The sequence below is a fragment of the Mus pahari genome, chromosome 2 (assembly GCF_900095145.1).
Source record: "Mus pahari chromosome 2, PAHARI_EIJ_v1.1, whole genome shotgun sequence".
NCBI classification, from domain to species: Eukaryota; Metazoa; Chordata; class Mammalia; order Rodentia; family Muridae; genus Mus; species Mus pahari.
In genome coordinates, this window is record NC_034591.1 from 26,946,597 (window position 1) to 26,962,218 (window position 15,622).

At 43.4% G+C, this 15,622-nt stretch overlaps 1 protein-coding gene across 1 annotated transcript in view; it reads right to left on the reverse strand.

The window, feature by feature from the left end:
- Pon1 (paraoxonase 1) overlaps window positions 1-14,912 on the reverse strand; it is a 25,884-nt gene extending 10,972 nt beyond the window's left edge. Inside the window, exons 1-5 of the mRNA XM_021191110.2 lie at window positions 14,642-14,912; window positions 7,982-8,052; window positions 6,337-6,392; window positions 5,788-5,956; window positions 2,639-2,765 (exon numbers count right to left, since the gene is read on the reverse strand). Of these exons, the coding sequence (XP_021046769.1) occupies window positions 2,639-2,765; window positions 5,788-5,956; window positions 6,337-6,392; window positions 7,982-8,052; window positions 14,642-14,715 (497 nt within the window). The 5' untranslated portion in view covers window positions 14,716-14,912. The remainder of the gene's footprint in view (window positions 1-2,638; window positions 2,766-5,787; window positions 5,957-6,336; window positions 6,393-7,981; window positions 8,053-14,641) is intronic.
- Between the last annotated feature and the right edge of the window lie 710 nt (window positions 14,913-15,622).

The window sequence follows — 15,622 nt, forward strand, 5'->3', positions numbered from 1 at the left end:
CTGGAAAGAACCCAGATGTCTCTCAACAGAGGAATGGATACAGAAAATGTGGTACATTTATACAATGGAGTACTACTCAGCTATTAAAAACAATGAACTTATGAAATTCTTAGGCAAATGGATGTATCTGGCAGATATCATCCTGAGTGAGGTAACCCAATCACAAAAGAACACACTTGATATGCACTCACTTGTTAAGTGGATATTAGCCCAGAAACTTAGAATACCCAAGATACAATTTGTAAAATACAAGAAAATCAAGAAGAAGGAAGATCAACGTGTGGATACTTCATTCCTCCATAGAATAGGGAACAAAATACCCATGGAAGGAGTTACAGAGACAAGGTTTAGAGCTGAGACCAAAGGATGGACCATCTAGAGACTGCCCCACCCAGGGGTCCATCCCATAATCAGCCACCAAACACAGACACTATTGCATATGCCAACAAGATTTGCTGTAAGGACTCTGATATAGCTGTCTCTTGTGAGGCTATGCCAGTGCCTAGCAAACACAGAAGTGGATGCTCAGTCATCTATCGGATGGAACACAGGGCCCCCAATGAAGGAGCTAGAGAAAGTACCCAAGGAGCTGAAGGAGTCTGCAACCCTATAGGTGGAGCAACANTATGAACTAACCAGTATCCCCAGAGCTCATGTCTCTAGCTGCATATGTAGCAGAAGATGGCCTATTCTGCCATCATTGGGAAGAGAGGCCCCTTTGTCTTGCAAACTTTATATGCCCCATTACTCTTACTGTTACCAGCATTGCCTCAGTGTTTCCATTTTCCATAGTTTTCTCTGAATATTCTTCAGACACTCGATGGCCTCATTCTGGCAGAGATTAGAGACATGTGCCATCATGCCTGCCTTCCGTGGGCTTGTGCTAGGCATTGAACCCAGGGTTTTGTGTATGCTAGACAAGCACTTTTTTGACTGATCAACACCCAGTCTCCTGAAAGACACTTGTTGTATAAAAAGAGACTTCTACCTTTAATATATCTCTGACCTAGTCTCTCTACTTGATCATATCCTAAGTGTGCAGAAAGCCTGGCCTTTGACTCCTACTTGAACAATAATGGGTTAGTTAAGCTTTATTCGGTAACTTGACTGCTTCCCACTTTGCTTCCTTGTCTTCAAACCTGCTAAGTGAGGAGGGAGAGGAGACACACGGGTCTACTAGAGAGTGTCTACCAGATGCCAAGACTTTGCTAATGGGCCGCAACAAGTTCAGATCTAAATCTGCAAAAACCAAGGTGGATGCTTGCTGTTCTTAAACTGTACAAGAAGATGCAGGACTTCTAGAAAACCATAATAAAAGTTATCGAAGTTAGTTGGGGAGATAATATTAGATTGTCTTAAGTCTTTCACTGGCCCCATAGACCACTTCTTCATAGGTAAAGTGAAAAGGTTGACGTTGGGGGTTGGTCTTGTTCTGTGTATACAAATGCTGAATTCCAACCCCCAAGATCTGGTTGCCTTCAGACAAGCAAATGCTCATGTGTAATGGCCTGTGTTGTATAAACCTTGCTCCCCAATTTAAAACTGTTGGTTAAATAAAAGTGGCTATAGCCAATTACTAGGGAGAGTAGAAGTAGGTGGGGCTTCAGTTACCAGGCTGCAAAGTCGCAGGTAGGGACCTTAAAGAGAAAAAGGAGGAAGAAGGAGGAGGAGAAGGAGCAGGAGAAGGAGGAAGAGAAGAAGAAGAAGAAGGAGGAGGAGGAGGAGGAGGAAGGAAGGAAGGAAGGAAGGAAGGAAGGAAGGAAGGAAGAAAGAAAGAAAGAAAGAAAGAAAGAAAGAAAGAAAGAAAGAAAGAAAGAAAGAAAGAAAAAAGAAAAAAGAAAGAAAGAAAGAGTGAACGAACAGGAGGTCCCCATTAGATGTGATGGAACAGGAGCATGTGGCTGAGTGAAATGATCCCTGAGGACAGACTGATGGAGCAGAAACAACCCAGGCGAGATTCAAACAGCAAGTACATGAGGAGCTCAGCTGGGAATTACCCAATAAGGCATATAGAAACATAGTTTGGGGATAAACTATGTTTTGTCCAGTATTTGTGCTAAGCTGACTAAATAAATCCATAGGAATCTACCTGAATTATTGCTGTGCTAGCCAGGTCACATTAAAACCTATAGAGTTAATTAAATATTTTTTACAACAACAGATTTAGTTTGTGTTGGGTTGGCGTGTTGAGATCCTCAATTGTCTAGTTTTCCCATGTGTTATGTTGTCCAGGAATCTAACACGGAGCCCAATATTCCCACTAATGTGCAAAACACACCAGTAGTAGATACAGTGCAGAGGTGTATAAGATGTACTGCTTTTGGAATGCTCTTTTGCATACGAGTCTGAAAATCACAAGACTATCTGAGATTGGTCTCGTAAAGACACTTTTCAAACGATTTCTTGGGATGACTTGAATAAAGATACGGAGGATAGGAGATCTGCTACAGCGTCCACCCAGAACGAGGAGGATGGAGGAAGAAAGGAGCGAGTCCTCTCTTAGGGTCCCAGGGTTTCAAAGCATTCCGAAGAAGAACGGACAGAGGAGTTGAATCTGCCCTAGCCAAGAAGAAAAAGGAACTGTGGATGAGCCATCTTCCTCTGTTAAGGGAATTGCGCATACAAAGCAGCCCAGTACCTAGGCAGAAGTTCATGGGTGATGGTTTTCAGGTGTAGAAGTGATCTTTCCTCTTCTTGAAATTTAAACACCTCCACAGTGGACGAGGAGTCTGGGTGGTTTACCACCAGTAGGTACACAGTGTTATCTGAGAGGAGACAAGAAAACAAAGCTGGAGGCATTAGCAAAGCGCTCAGCTGTCACTTCTAGCAATTTCCACCCACCTCCAACCATTACTTAGCATGTCAGGTGGATGGAATGTTTTCATCTTCGGAGAGAAAAATCACGCGTGATTACTCCTAAGAAAAATGGCTAGAGGAGAAGCGAGTGACAAGCTCTGAAGACTCACAACTTCACAGGAGGAAAAAAACAACTGAACTTTAGAACAAACATCACCACCACCGAAACTCCAGACAGCTTGCTAAGCTTTGACAGTTCAAATGATCATCACAGGATACCAAGCTGGGGTAAGAGGACTGAGGGTGTGGGAGCTGGACCGGATGCCATGCCTGCGTGTAATTTATACAGTGCATAGTGAGCTTGCCTGCAGTTTACACACTGGAAGATGGCAAATGCCTCAGGAAGGATTTCAGAGAGAGACAGAGACACAGAGAGACAGAGACACAGAGAAAGACACAGACATAAAAACAGAGATTGGGGAAGTTAGACATAAAAAAGTGCTCTAAATGGTTGAGGTAACTCTTGAAACCTCTGACATAATATATCAAATTGGTATTTAAAGAAACTGGTACACTGTTAAGTGGGTGTGAACAGAAAAGCCAGCTCAGATGCATGTATTTTTATTCCGTGTTAGATTTAAGTACTGAAAAGAGATCTTGTAATATGATGAAGACTCAGTGGATAATTTAGGGTCTTCATGATGATCAGGGACCTTCTTTCCAAGAAGATGGTATTAGAGCAGAGACCTACACGAAGAGAGAGTAAACCTGGAGAAATTCATGTTGAGGGAAGAGCGTCTGCCAAAGACCTGAGACACAAGATTCCTTAATAGTGAAGTTATGATTAGAGCCGAGAGAAGAAAATGTGGGCAAGCTAGGGCGGCAGAGGGAGAGGACCATGAGTGTTCTTTCTGGGCATTGGGTAGGATCTAGGTTTAATCATTAGGGACCATGAGCAACAAAAAAAAAAACATGTCCTGAGGCTAAAGCAGAAATCCTGGCATAGAAAGAGTAGAATGCATGTTATCAGAATAACACTAACAAAAAAAAAAAAAAAAAAGACAGGAAGGGATAGGAGAGCCATCTGACAGGAAGATTCAAAAGCCCCTAGGGGAATAATCCCCAGACAAAAGTAGGGATTAAAAACCAGAATTCATGGCAGCACATATACTAAAACCAGAATTCATTTTGTATGCAGGAGATTCTACTTCTAGGTGACCCTCAAAAACGTGTATAGAGGATTTACGTGGAAAAGTGTCACCCTGGAACTGCTTGCAAACAGAAAAAAAAAAGTGACCCCTTCCTTATATCCATGCAGAATGGAGATGCTCCAGAGGTCTCACATAACTGAACCCCAAGAACCCCCAACATGGGTCTAAACTCACAGACACAAAAAGAAACCCAGGGCACAGTGTTGAAAATGACAGCTACCTACAAAAAGATCTGCTAATTTTACTTTAAAAAAAAAAGTATATAGATACCAAACACTTATTATTTTGAGAAGAAAATAAAGTGGCAAAGATTGGCTGAGCGTATAGAAAAATCATTGACAAGTATATACATAAGCACACACATACACCATAATTGGTGTTCGACATTTTCAGTTGAAAGTGATCAGCAGAGAGGTGCACAAACAGAAGTATCTAGGAAGAGCCTTCAGAAGAGGGACTGAAGATCTAAAGGGAAAATTATAGCAATAACCTATATTTGGGGGCATTCTCCTAGAATATAGACACAGACACTGGTATTAGTTTGAAATGCGTGAAAGAGAGAAGTAAGGAAAGAGGCAGAAGTGTGGAGCTGAGGTATGAGGGATTGACTGCTCAAAGTGTTTCAGTGATGGAGGAGGGGGAAGCTGTCAGGGAGCAGAAGCTGCATCCAGAAGCAGGAATAGCAGGGAGGGGGGTGGGAGGTGGGGAGTGGGGGGGATGGGGGGAGTGATGCTCTTGAAGAAGAAAATGAGTAATAGAAAAAAGAGAAGGGGGAGGAGGAAGGAAGGAGGGAAGGGAGGGAGGGAAGGAGGGAGGGACAAAGAGAGGAAGAGGGAGGACGGAATGGAGATCGTAAGCATCAATGGTCCTGTCTGCTGCCCCGGCCACACTCAAGCCAGCAGAAGTCAGTTCTCTGGGGTTGAAGCTTGTATGTTGGGGAATTTTACATTTCTCAGTTGTTTGTGTGTGCCGCTGGATTGGAGAATTATTACAGGGCAAAGGAAATGACACCTAACGTCAAGGGAATGACGGTGGATAAATGCACCGTGGGTGACAACGTGCAGCTAGAACACCCACATGAAAACCACCACCTGAACAGGGAGTACCCAGCCAGGGTAGAGCCCAGCTGAGAGAGCTGTGCAGGAAAGCACTGTGTCTACTGTAGAGCTCGGACTGCAAATGCTTGCATCTTCTTTCAACTGTTTAACAGGGGAAACCTTTTGTAATTAAAGCCGAATAGATCACTATTTTGTAGACATAATAGGAATGTTACTTTATAAAACTGGTGGCTTTACAAGTCTCAAATAATTGGCATTTTCAAGTATGGAAATGATTTTTTACATTGTTTACTTAACATTGGCGCTGTGGTAGTTGGAATAGACTTGGCCCATGGGGAGTGGTACTGTTAGGAGCTGTGACCTGGTTGGAGGATGTTTGCCACGGTGGGGGTGGGCTTTGAAGTCTCACATATATGCTCAAGTCTAGCCAGAGACAGTCTCTCTGACTGCTTTCAGATCAAGATCTGGAACTCCTTCTCCAGTACCGTGTCTATCTGGACACACTGCCATGCTTCCTGCCATGATGATAATGAACTAGACCTCTGAACCTGTAAGCCAGCCCCAATTAAATTCTTATAGGAATTGCCTTGGTCATGATGTCTCTTGAGAGCAATGGAAACCCTACGACAGGAGGTAAGGTCAAAATCAACAAAAAATATTCATGATTTACCTTTGGTAGGATAAGGAGAAATATACATAATTAATTTAATATTAATTGTTACCTTCATCTGTGAATGTACTAATCCCATGAGGGTTAAATGAAGATATATCCAATGTATTTCCTGCAATTTCTAATTCTGACACTGCTGGCTCCTTCTTGTTCAAGTCCATCAGAAGTATTTTTCCAGGCTTACTGGGATCGAAACTCTTTATTCCAGGATACTTTAGCCCCTTAAAAGAATAGTAGAGAAAAAATAGGCATATCATAGATACTTCAAGAGCTGAGAGAGTTGCTGATTAATCATGTGTCCATTCTGACTGCCCTGTGACATAGACGACTGCAGGTCTACCTCTTAACTTACTGACTCATGTGACAGGTCCCAGAACACTCTGGAAGCAACCAGCTCCTCTATGCTTATCCCACACATGCCTTCTGTCACCTTCATCTGAGTCTTATGTGCACACATCACAACTGCCATTCCTACCACACAGTAAGATGGTTGCCCATCTCATTTGAACGTGGACACTGGTATACAGAAGAGCCAAGGAAAACTCATATTGTCAGTCCCAGAATATGTTCAAGAATATAATAAATGTCAACAAACACTCACGGTGCTAAAGAAAGTTAGTCCATTAGGCAGAATCTCTAAGTCTTCAGCACCTGTCTCTGCAGAGAAGGTAAGAAAGAAGGTAGTTTGTCTCACACGTACAGGAAGCTGAAGATCCTTTAGTTACCTCATCTCGCTTGAAAATGGGTCTCCGTCTTAGCATCTGTTTGCTAGGCTCAGAATGAGTTCTTTCACTCAAATTCATGAATGTGATCATAAGAAAAAATAAAGAATAATTTCTTTAATATTTCTTTCTTTATTTTAGGCAGAATTTGTGTTACTTGGGCTAGCCTCAACTTTACTTTGTAAACTGAGCATGGCTTTGATCTTGGCCATCCTACGTGAAGGGATTACAGACACACACCACCTTGATTACATGGAATTTATATAAAAAAAAAAAAACCAATATCATCAACAAGCAAAACGGCCATTCAAATCAATGGCTTTTATTTCGGAATCGAGATCTCTCATATATTGTCCATGGAAAGTCACAGAATTTAAAACAGGTAGGATCGTTTGGAAAGAGCTTGGTATTAACCTGAACTTGTAAACTCTACATGCATATGCTGTATCACAGTTCCAAATAAATTAACTATCTGAAAAGGGTGGTGGGAACACATGCAGGTTCCAAATGTATGTTTCAAGTGGCAATACTTTGCTGATACCCGGGAGCACGCACTTGCTAAGCATAAATACCAATAAAATAACTCTTCAAGTGAACTACTGTTTAAATATATTTAATCTTTAAATTGTTCAGTTAATATAGAGGCAAATAAAGCATTTGGTTTTGTTGTCATATTCTCAATATGTGTGTCTATTATTCGAATGCTCAGGGATATTTGACAACAACATTATACTTTCCTAGAAAAAGTGTTGCTCTATGAGATATCTGCTCACACTTAAGAATCTAAACGACTCTTCTTGGGTAACCATCTGGACTATAGGCATCTCAGACAAATAACTCCAAAAGCAAAAGCCAACAACCATGGCCCTCTCCAAACACAGAAAGACTGGACCTCAAATGAGTTGCCCTTCAATAACAAGTCACAGGGTTAAGTTCTGGGATGCCCTGAGTAAGGTAGCAGGAGTAGCCACTCCTCCACCTCTTTATCTTTCCTGACAGGTCTTGCCTCCCAGGATGGAGACCAGTAATTATCTTCACAGCTATCTTTGTAGCTAGACATCAGCCTGTTCCCCCAGTTCTGCCTAATGAGATCTAAGGGGAAATCTGCTGAGAATTTCTGGGAAAGACTCTCCTCTCCAACACTCAAAAAAAGTGCACGAGAAAATGTCTTGTGGTAAATGAGAGAGTTCATTAAAAAATTACTCTTTATTTTAGCATTTACATCATTCTTCCCTCTCCCTTTTGCCAGCTCCTTAGATCTGCCATCACGAAGCCATTGTTCTAGATATAGTTTTTGTTCTGTTGACCAAACGATACTCGATCAAACTGAAACTCCTTGGTAATATGCCACGGAGTCGAGTCAAACCATACGGTATTCATAATCAGCTCCTGACTCCATATTACTCTCCTGGTTCAATGTTGTAATTTTGAACAAAACTGAACTGGTGCATTAAGAAAATATATATAGTGATAATATGTTTTGCATTTAAAATGTGATGCTTCATTGTCTATCCACATACATACCGATTCCTTTAACTAAATTACAGTTAGGAAGTTCTACCGGTGTCACTTCACGGAAAGCATTTAATCTTGTTCTGGCAGGGAGAAAAGAATAAAATAAATATTAAAAACTCAGAAGGTAGAATTAAGGTGCAAAAGTAAGCCCCCAGAGTTCTCTCCAAGTGTCTTTTGCCTTGGGTACTTAGCATTCCTGGGCAACTGATTCTTCAAGTCCAGTGGGGACTTAGGAGTATAACACAGAGTTGAGCAAAGGTTTTTATGTTCAGAACTGGGCAGATGCCCAAAGAAGCATGTGGTGTCCCCCAGGCTCTGTGTACTGCAGCAATGACAGGGACTATTTCATCGGCTGCATTCGGATTCCACTGTGGAAATGTAGGTTGAATATGTCACAATGTCCCAGAGCTGCTCGGGGGAAGTGGTTGTTATTTCTCCAAACATGTAAACTCGAAATACATTCATAGTTACAAATCAACGAAACATTGGAAATCATGATAGAAGCATAAACAATTCTAAATGCTTACATTAAAATTGGGATGCCTTCCGTATAATTCAAGAAAATACATCTCCCACCTTTCTGTGCCGTCCATCTCTACAGCCCAGACAGAGTGTTTGATTTTCAGCTATGATACTCAAAAATGCAGATTTTAAAAAAGTATTTACAACTTCAGAAACTCTTATCGAAAGCCATCCTGTGCAAAGGCATGGCACACAGGTGGGCAAGCATCTAGACACACACATGTGCACAGAGGCAGGGAAACAGCCTCTTGACTCTGAGGACACAAGGATCACTGGGGGATAGTTGAGTGAAGGACAAAGGAAAAGTGAACAGATGTGAGAAGGAGACACCAGCAGGCTCCTACACGGAGCAAAGCCATTGATGTGCCGTTTGAAAGAAGCAGACTACCATGTTGGCACAGCTGGGAGATCAAAACAACAAATTATGCAGTTTCTAGAACAAATGACACCTTATATAGTCTTAATAAGTACTGACAATTATCCAAGAGTCCTTGGAAATATCGTGTGGCTTGTGGTGAGCTGCAATCTTCTCTTCTTACCTTCCTGGCAATTTAGTTTCTCAGAACATGAGCCAGGAGTGGGTAATAAGGATAACAAAAGTTGAGAACGTGTTGCTTCAAAAAAAATTGAGATATTTCTACCCTCGTGCTATTGGCTATCAATCTCACAGTCTAGGGCAGTCTGGGCTAATAGGGGACAAGGGCTGCCAAGTATCTCCTTCATGCGAGCACCTGAGTTTGTCCTCAAGCAAAGCCAGAATGGAAAGCCATTGGCATGGATGATAGAAAAACAGACATGACCAAATAGATGGGTCAAAGTCCAGGGCCGTGCTCCCTCAGTGAAGGAAACGGCCTAGGAAGCCCGCGCCAGAGAAAGACTCGGGAGACTGAGAAACATTTCAGATATGGAAAATTTAAAAAAAAAATGTCAGACTGCAATTTGACATTGTCACCATAAGTGCTTATGACAGTGCAATAAAAGGAAAGAGGTACAGACTTTTCAGACCGAGATCCCAACCATGAAAAGCATTCTAGATGGCGCAAGCAGACAGCATGTGTGCACAAACCTGCAAGCAACAACAACAACAACAACAACAACAACAACAACAACAACAACAACACACTTGAAACAAGTGTCACAAGACAATCCACTAAACCGCGGGGTCCGTGCTTTACCTCTGCTCCGTGAGGGATTGAAATCAGGGCTCTGCACTAGATCGGCTCTGCCACACTTGACCTTTGAGTCACATCCCTGACCCCATGTGGTAATTTCTTAATTCCTGTTTTGTTTTGTTTTGTTTTGTTTTCCAGTTCCAATCAATTTAAAAATATTGATCATGATTTATCAAACTTACTTTGTGACCCATCACTAGGAACGACACTGTTTTTGGGAGAATGCAGTGACTGTTTCTAGGGTGCCTTGATGAAGTAAAAGATGGGCTCAAAAATTTAAGGGCAGAGGTCACAACAGAAGGCAGAGGGACAGGCAGAGAGAGATTTCAAGTATGTGAAATCATGGAATGTGTCGAAACTCGTGGAAGGAGCCAGTGACTTTTTTTTTTTTTTTTTTTTTTTTACAGTCAAAGCACATAAAAAGAATAAAGTGAGGCCTGATTCACAAGGTCCATTAAACATGACAGGTTTACACAGGACAGAGAAAGGCCAATTGGTTCAGCTGTTCTCAACAGAATAATCCCAGCTTCAGAGTGGGCAAGAAGGCAGGAACTCTGTGCCCCATTCCTCTGGGTCCAAGTTTACGACCCAGAAAAGACAGGACTCAATAGGATGTTATTGATACCACAGTTCAAGTCCTACATGTGCCCCTTTTAGCCCTCAAACACCTCCCTTGTATGTTTGTTTCCCTAATTACAGATGGCTAGGATTACAAAGCTGAAGTGGCTAAGCCAAGGTTGGAGCACAAACTTGAAAGCAAATCTACAGCCAAGCCTCCCACTAGGCACAATTTACAGATAATGCCAGTGCAGAGACAAACGCCAGTGCAGAGACAAACACCAGTGCAGAGACAAACACCAGTGCAGAGACAAACACCAGTGCAGAGACAAACACCAGTGCAGAGACAAACGCCAGTGCAGAGACAAAGAAGAAGCACTGGGCACCCGTCTGCCTCCAAGTGTCTAGCTAGCTCTCAGCTTTAAGGCTGTTCTCGGATGATCAGGAAATACCATGTCAAGGGCAAATGTTCTGGGTCTCGTAAGTAAAGTTCAATGTCTGAGATATGTCCCTGATTCCAAGAGCTCTGAAGTCCATCCAGAAGTCACATAAACTTTGCTGTGAGCTGTTCTGTACAAATAGACACTGGATCCCTGCCAAAACACACTAGGCTTTTAAGCTACGCTGGCACTCTGTGGACCCAGGTACTTTCATTTGTGCTACCAGCCTTTCTTCATTCATCCTGGATCTCTCTATGTAGGATACTGTGTGCTGAATTCCACACTAAGGTCACTTCCACGTTCTTTCTCGTTTTATCCTTCAGTTTTTTTAAAATAAAGATTCATGGTTTTCAGGCTGGGAGTATAGCTCAGATAGAGGTCTTGCTTGGCATATCCAAGGTTCAGGGTTCAGTTTTCTCTCTCTCTCTCTCTCTCTCTCTCTCTCTCTCTCTCTCTCTCTCTCTCTCTCTCTCNCNCACACACACACACACACACACACACACACACACACACACACACGAACATTTTCCTTGTTCCATATGTAAAAGAAAATCAAACACCATCTCATTCAGATGTGATCCCTTAACTTAAAAAGGTACAACAGAGATAAGAAATTAGATGTCATGACACAAAGTACTCTGCTTCCCACTTCTTTATACCCTTTCACTAGCCCACATTTTTTTCTCTCTACTTTGAATGTGCTTTATTTCATCATCCACATCTTGTTCCTGCCTTCCAAAGCCCCCTGTGGTCTTCTGTGATGGGATCCATAGCTCCTTCACTCATTTTCATGGACCACGACACACATGCCTACCAAGTTCCTTGGGTTTGGATCTTGTTGCTTCCTAACACCACACCCTATTGAGGCTCTGAGTGCACAGAGAGGAGACTCGGATGTCTGTTGAATTGTTCTATGGTACTATTAGCCTAGTGCAACAGACAGAGAAGAGGGTATAGATATATTGATTGGGGGCCAGTAGGGATGAAAAGCAATTAAGCCTTCGTTTATGGGTCACAAAGAATTATGCTAATATTCAAATGTTATATAAATTATCTCCACAGGCTCATTTGTGAGGGAGGTGTGGTCTCAGTGCAATGACCAGAGGCAGAATTTTAGAAAGTGACTGGGTTGTGATGAAGTTGATTTAATCAATAGAGTAATGCTTTCATGGATCCATAATTGATTAGACTCTTTGGAGATCACAGATACTACGCTACAGAAAGTAGGTTTGAGTTCGAGGAAGTGGGTCACTGGGCCTATAGCTTTGAAAAATCTGTCCTTTTCTTTGGCCTTTTACTCTTATTGGTTCTCTCTGCTTCAAGGCCATCATGTGATAAGTGGCTATCACCTGCTCTTGATACCCCACCTCATGCTGTTCTTTACAGCAGGGCCACAGCCATGGACCAGCCCCAATTGGTTTCAACCTCCAAAACTTTCAGCCAAACAAGTCACAAGACATCAGACAAACACACCAACAACTTATCAGTAGACTCTTCCGGTGGATTTTGAGATCACATATGGCTTATTATCTGTCCAAGTTTGTAAATCCTACTGGGAGGCATGTCATCTTCTCATAAGTTTTAGGAAACAGGCTGGAATGTTTCTCGCCATTAACATGGTAAGAGGAATTGAAAGTTGCAGAAACAAGGTCTTGTCCATGTTGCCAGATATTCATCATCCTCACTGCCTAGGATGAGTGTGAGGTAGCAGAGATACGTTGAGGAATTAATGCTAACCCTGACATTCCCATCCAAAGAAGGAAACACGGAGACCTTACACGTCACGGTGGTAAATCTCGGAAGGAGTCTCTTTGCTTCTCCACATCCCACATCCTCAAGAAGTGTTTCCTGCAGTTCTGGGGGTTCTCTAGACTTGTATGATCTATAGCATGAAAAGCTACATGCCAGATCTGACTACAAGGGTGGACCAGAACCTTTCTGATTTCTTCTTCTCTGCCTCTCCCACATCGTGAGATTCTCCAAGGCACAGGATGGGACTGCACAGATTCTGTGACCTGCCTTCAACTCCTGATGTATAGGTCACACCCCCTGCTTGCATGTAGTCTAATCCTGCAGACTAGGAGGCTGTAACTATGCTGAGGCCAGGGCTTCCCTTGATGCCCAGATACATCACAGTCATGTCTTTTTTTTTTTTTTTTTTTTTCTTTCATGGGCAGATTCATGACCTTCCAGAGTCCCATGTGCCTTTTCTCCAAAATGGGGTAGATCATTATTCATCCTCCAGGCTCTCTGGATCTGTCTCCAACATGGGAAAGGGGAGGGGTTGAGTATCCTGTCCAGAAGAACATACAAGTATCCTGGGGTGGGAAAGTTTTCTTAGCAATACTGATCTGATTCAATCATGTAAAGTGCACCCTAAGACTTTGCATATCCAGGGAGGTATTGGGTACCCCTCAGGCCCTTGGATCCTCTTGTGTGTTGAGCCTTTAGGGCTTCAAGAAAATTGATGTTGTTTCCCTTCTTTCTCCTGCCTGGTATTCCCCCGGGATTCTGCACTCACTCCCAATTTGTAATTTAACTAATTTTTACGTATTTAAAAGCCCAAGGTAAGAACTCAAATCCGGCTATAGAGATGGCTCTGTGTTATCTCACCTCTGTGGTATTCTCACCTCTGGGACCCATGTAAAAGCAGGGCATAGCAGTGTACACCTGTAATGCCAGCATTTCGAAGCAGAGACAAGCAGATTTCTAGGGCTCCTTGACCAGCCAATTGAGGCACTCACGGAGCCCTAGCCTCAGTGAGAGACCTTGCCTCAAAAATGAGGAAGAGAGTGATGAAGGAAGATTCGCAAGACCAATCCATGATCTCCTCAGGTGCTCACATGGGCAGGTGCAGCCGTGTACACACACACACACACACACACACACACACACACACACACTTTTCAAGCTCAAATACTTTTCCAGTATTTTGTGATTTAATAATAATTTACACAACCCAACTCTGTGTGGAAGATTCTAATTAGTCCATAAGATTATATAATTGTTTGTTTCCAAATAGTCCATGTTCATTAATTTTTTACTTCAGAGTAAATGACACAACAGTATTGACTAAGCCTTTTGCAGGAGGATGGTGTATAGACTTTGGACCCTCATAAAGGGTTATCATAAAACTTCTTATACATCTTTAGCCTCCTACCCATTAGTACTCTGGTGGGTCCCTAAATTCTTTCAAAGGAAGCAGGAACTAATACCACTGAATAGTGCAGCCCAGGCTTCTTGCTTGTAGTTTTCTATGTATGGTACCATGGCTGGTTTATTGAAGCATTCAGTGGTTAGAGATGCAAAGTGTTGTGTCCAAGATACCTTGATCAAAGCAAAGCCAGACCAGTAGTGGAGTTCATGATGCCCCTTACGTCAGCCCGGCACTCACTGGAGCATGTGGGCCACCTCAGGGAACAGTTGTTCCTGGTGGGCCAGTTATAAGCAGGCTTTCTGTCTATTTCCCTAGTGGAGTCTCAGATTGAGATTCTCCAAGCCAGGAAGGTTTACTACATCTAGGGAGCTCTTTTTCCCTAATGTATTGACTTGCAAATTAACTCCATCCCCCAACACACAAACACACACACACACACACACACACACACACACACACACACACACACACACACGCACACGCGCGCGCACGCGCGCGCGCTCACACGCTCACACACCAGTCTGATATTTGGAATTTAATTTTCAAAGCCAGGTTAAAAAGCGACTGTAGCACATGGACCTTGCTGACATGTCATTTGTGTACCCTGACCCTCTTCCAGCTCTCAGACACAGGGCAGGTTTTTAAGAAGCACAGGGAAGACTGACAACATCTATGAGCCACTCTGAGATGTACATCCTACTCAGCGCCTATAGATTTTCCCCGTTAAGAGCCAGGAGGGGTGTGGAGGAGCTCCTGAACCTGGCAGGGGTAGGACCCACATGGCTGAAGCCCTCACCCCAACTTCCCCAACACAACTCACTGATAGGAAGACCGATGGTTCTTGTAAAGTGCCAACACCAGTCCCACGAGGGTGAGTCCTAGCAGCTTCGCCATGGCCGGTGACAAATAGACAGGCTGAGGATGGACAAGTGCAGCAAAGCTGCTCAGTCCTGAGACCTGCAGCCCAGTGGCTCTGACAACTCCGGATTGGCTGGCCTGAGCCCATCTGAGGCCCGCCCCTGGGTGCCACAGCTCCAGTTCAGCCAGAGTCCTCCAGAGGCACTCTGCTGGCTAGGTGCTTTATTTCCCTCATCGACCCCACCCATCCCCCAATTATAAGGCGAGAAAAGGCAGACCTAAACTGGTCTGGAGGGGATTAAGCAAGCAGGGGGAAACAGAGAGCCCTGGGAAAAATGTGCCAGGAGGGTGAGCCCTTCGCTTTGTGCCAGGAAATAAGTAAATAAACAAACCAAGCAGTTCTAATTCTTATGGCTCAGAGGGGTTCACCATGATAACAGCTAATTAACAGCACAGAAAAGGGGGCCCGAGGTCAGAAGCCCTAAGGTGCAGGCAGGCGTCCTCATGAGGAGACCCACACAACCGCTGTCTCGCAACACCACCATTTCAGAATATCAACATCTCCCAGTGCCGCTTCTGAGTCTTCAACTCCCCAAGACACAATATTCCATCATTCAGCATCTCGCTTATCTGACTGATGTTTATTGAGTGCCAGCTATGTACCAGGCACTGTCCAAGATGCTAAGAGGCATGACAAGTGTCCATGGAACTTACATCAAGTGAGGGGAGTCAAAGAAACCATGTCTGTGGAGGCCAGTGCGGCTGCACAGAATACAAGGGTCCTTGCCGCCAAGCCTACCAAGCTGAACGGCATGACTAAGACTCGTGTGGTGGGAGGAGGCTTGACTTCCGTTGCTTGTCCCCTGACTTTCTCATGTCACACGCACACACAAGCGCACACACACACAGGAGAGAGAGAGAGAGAGAGAGAGAGAGAGAGAGA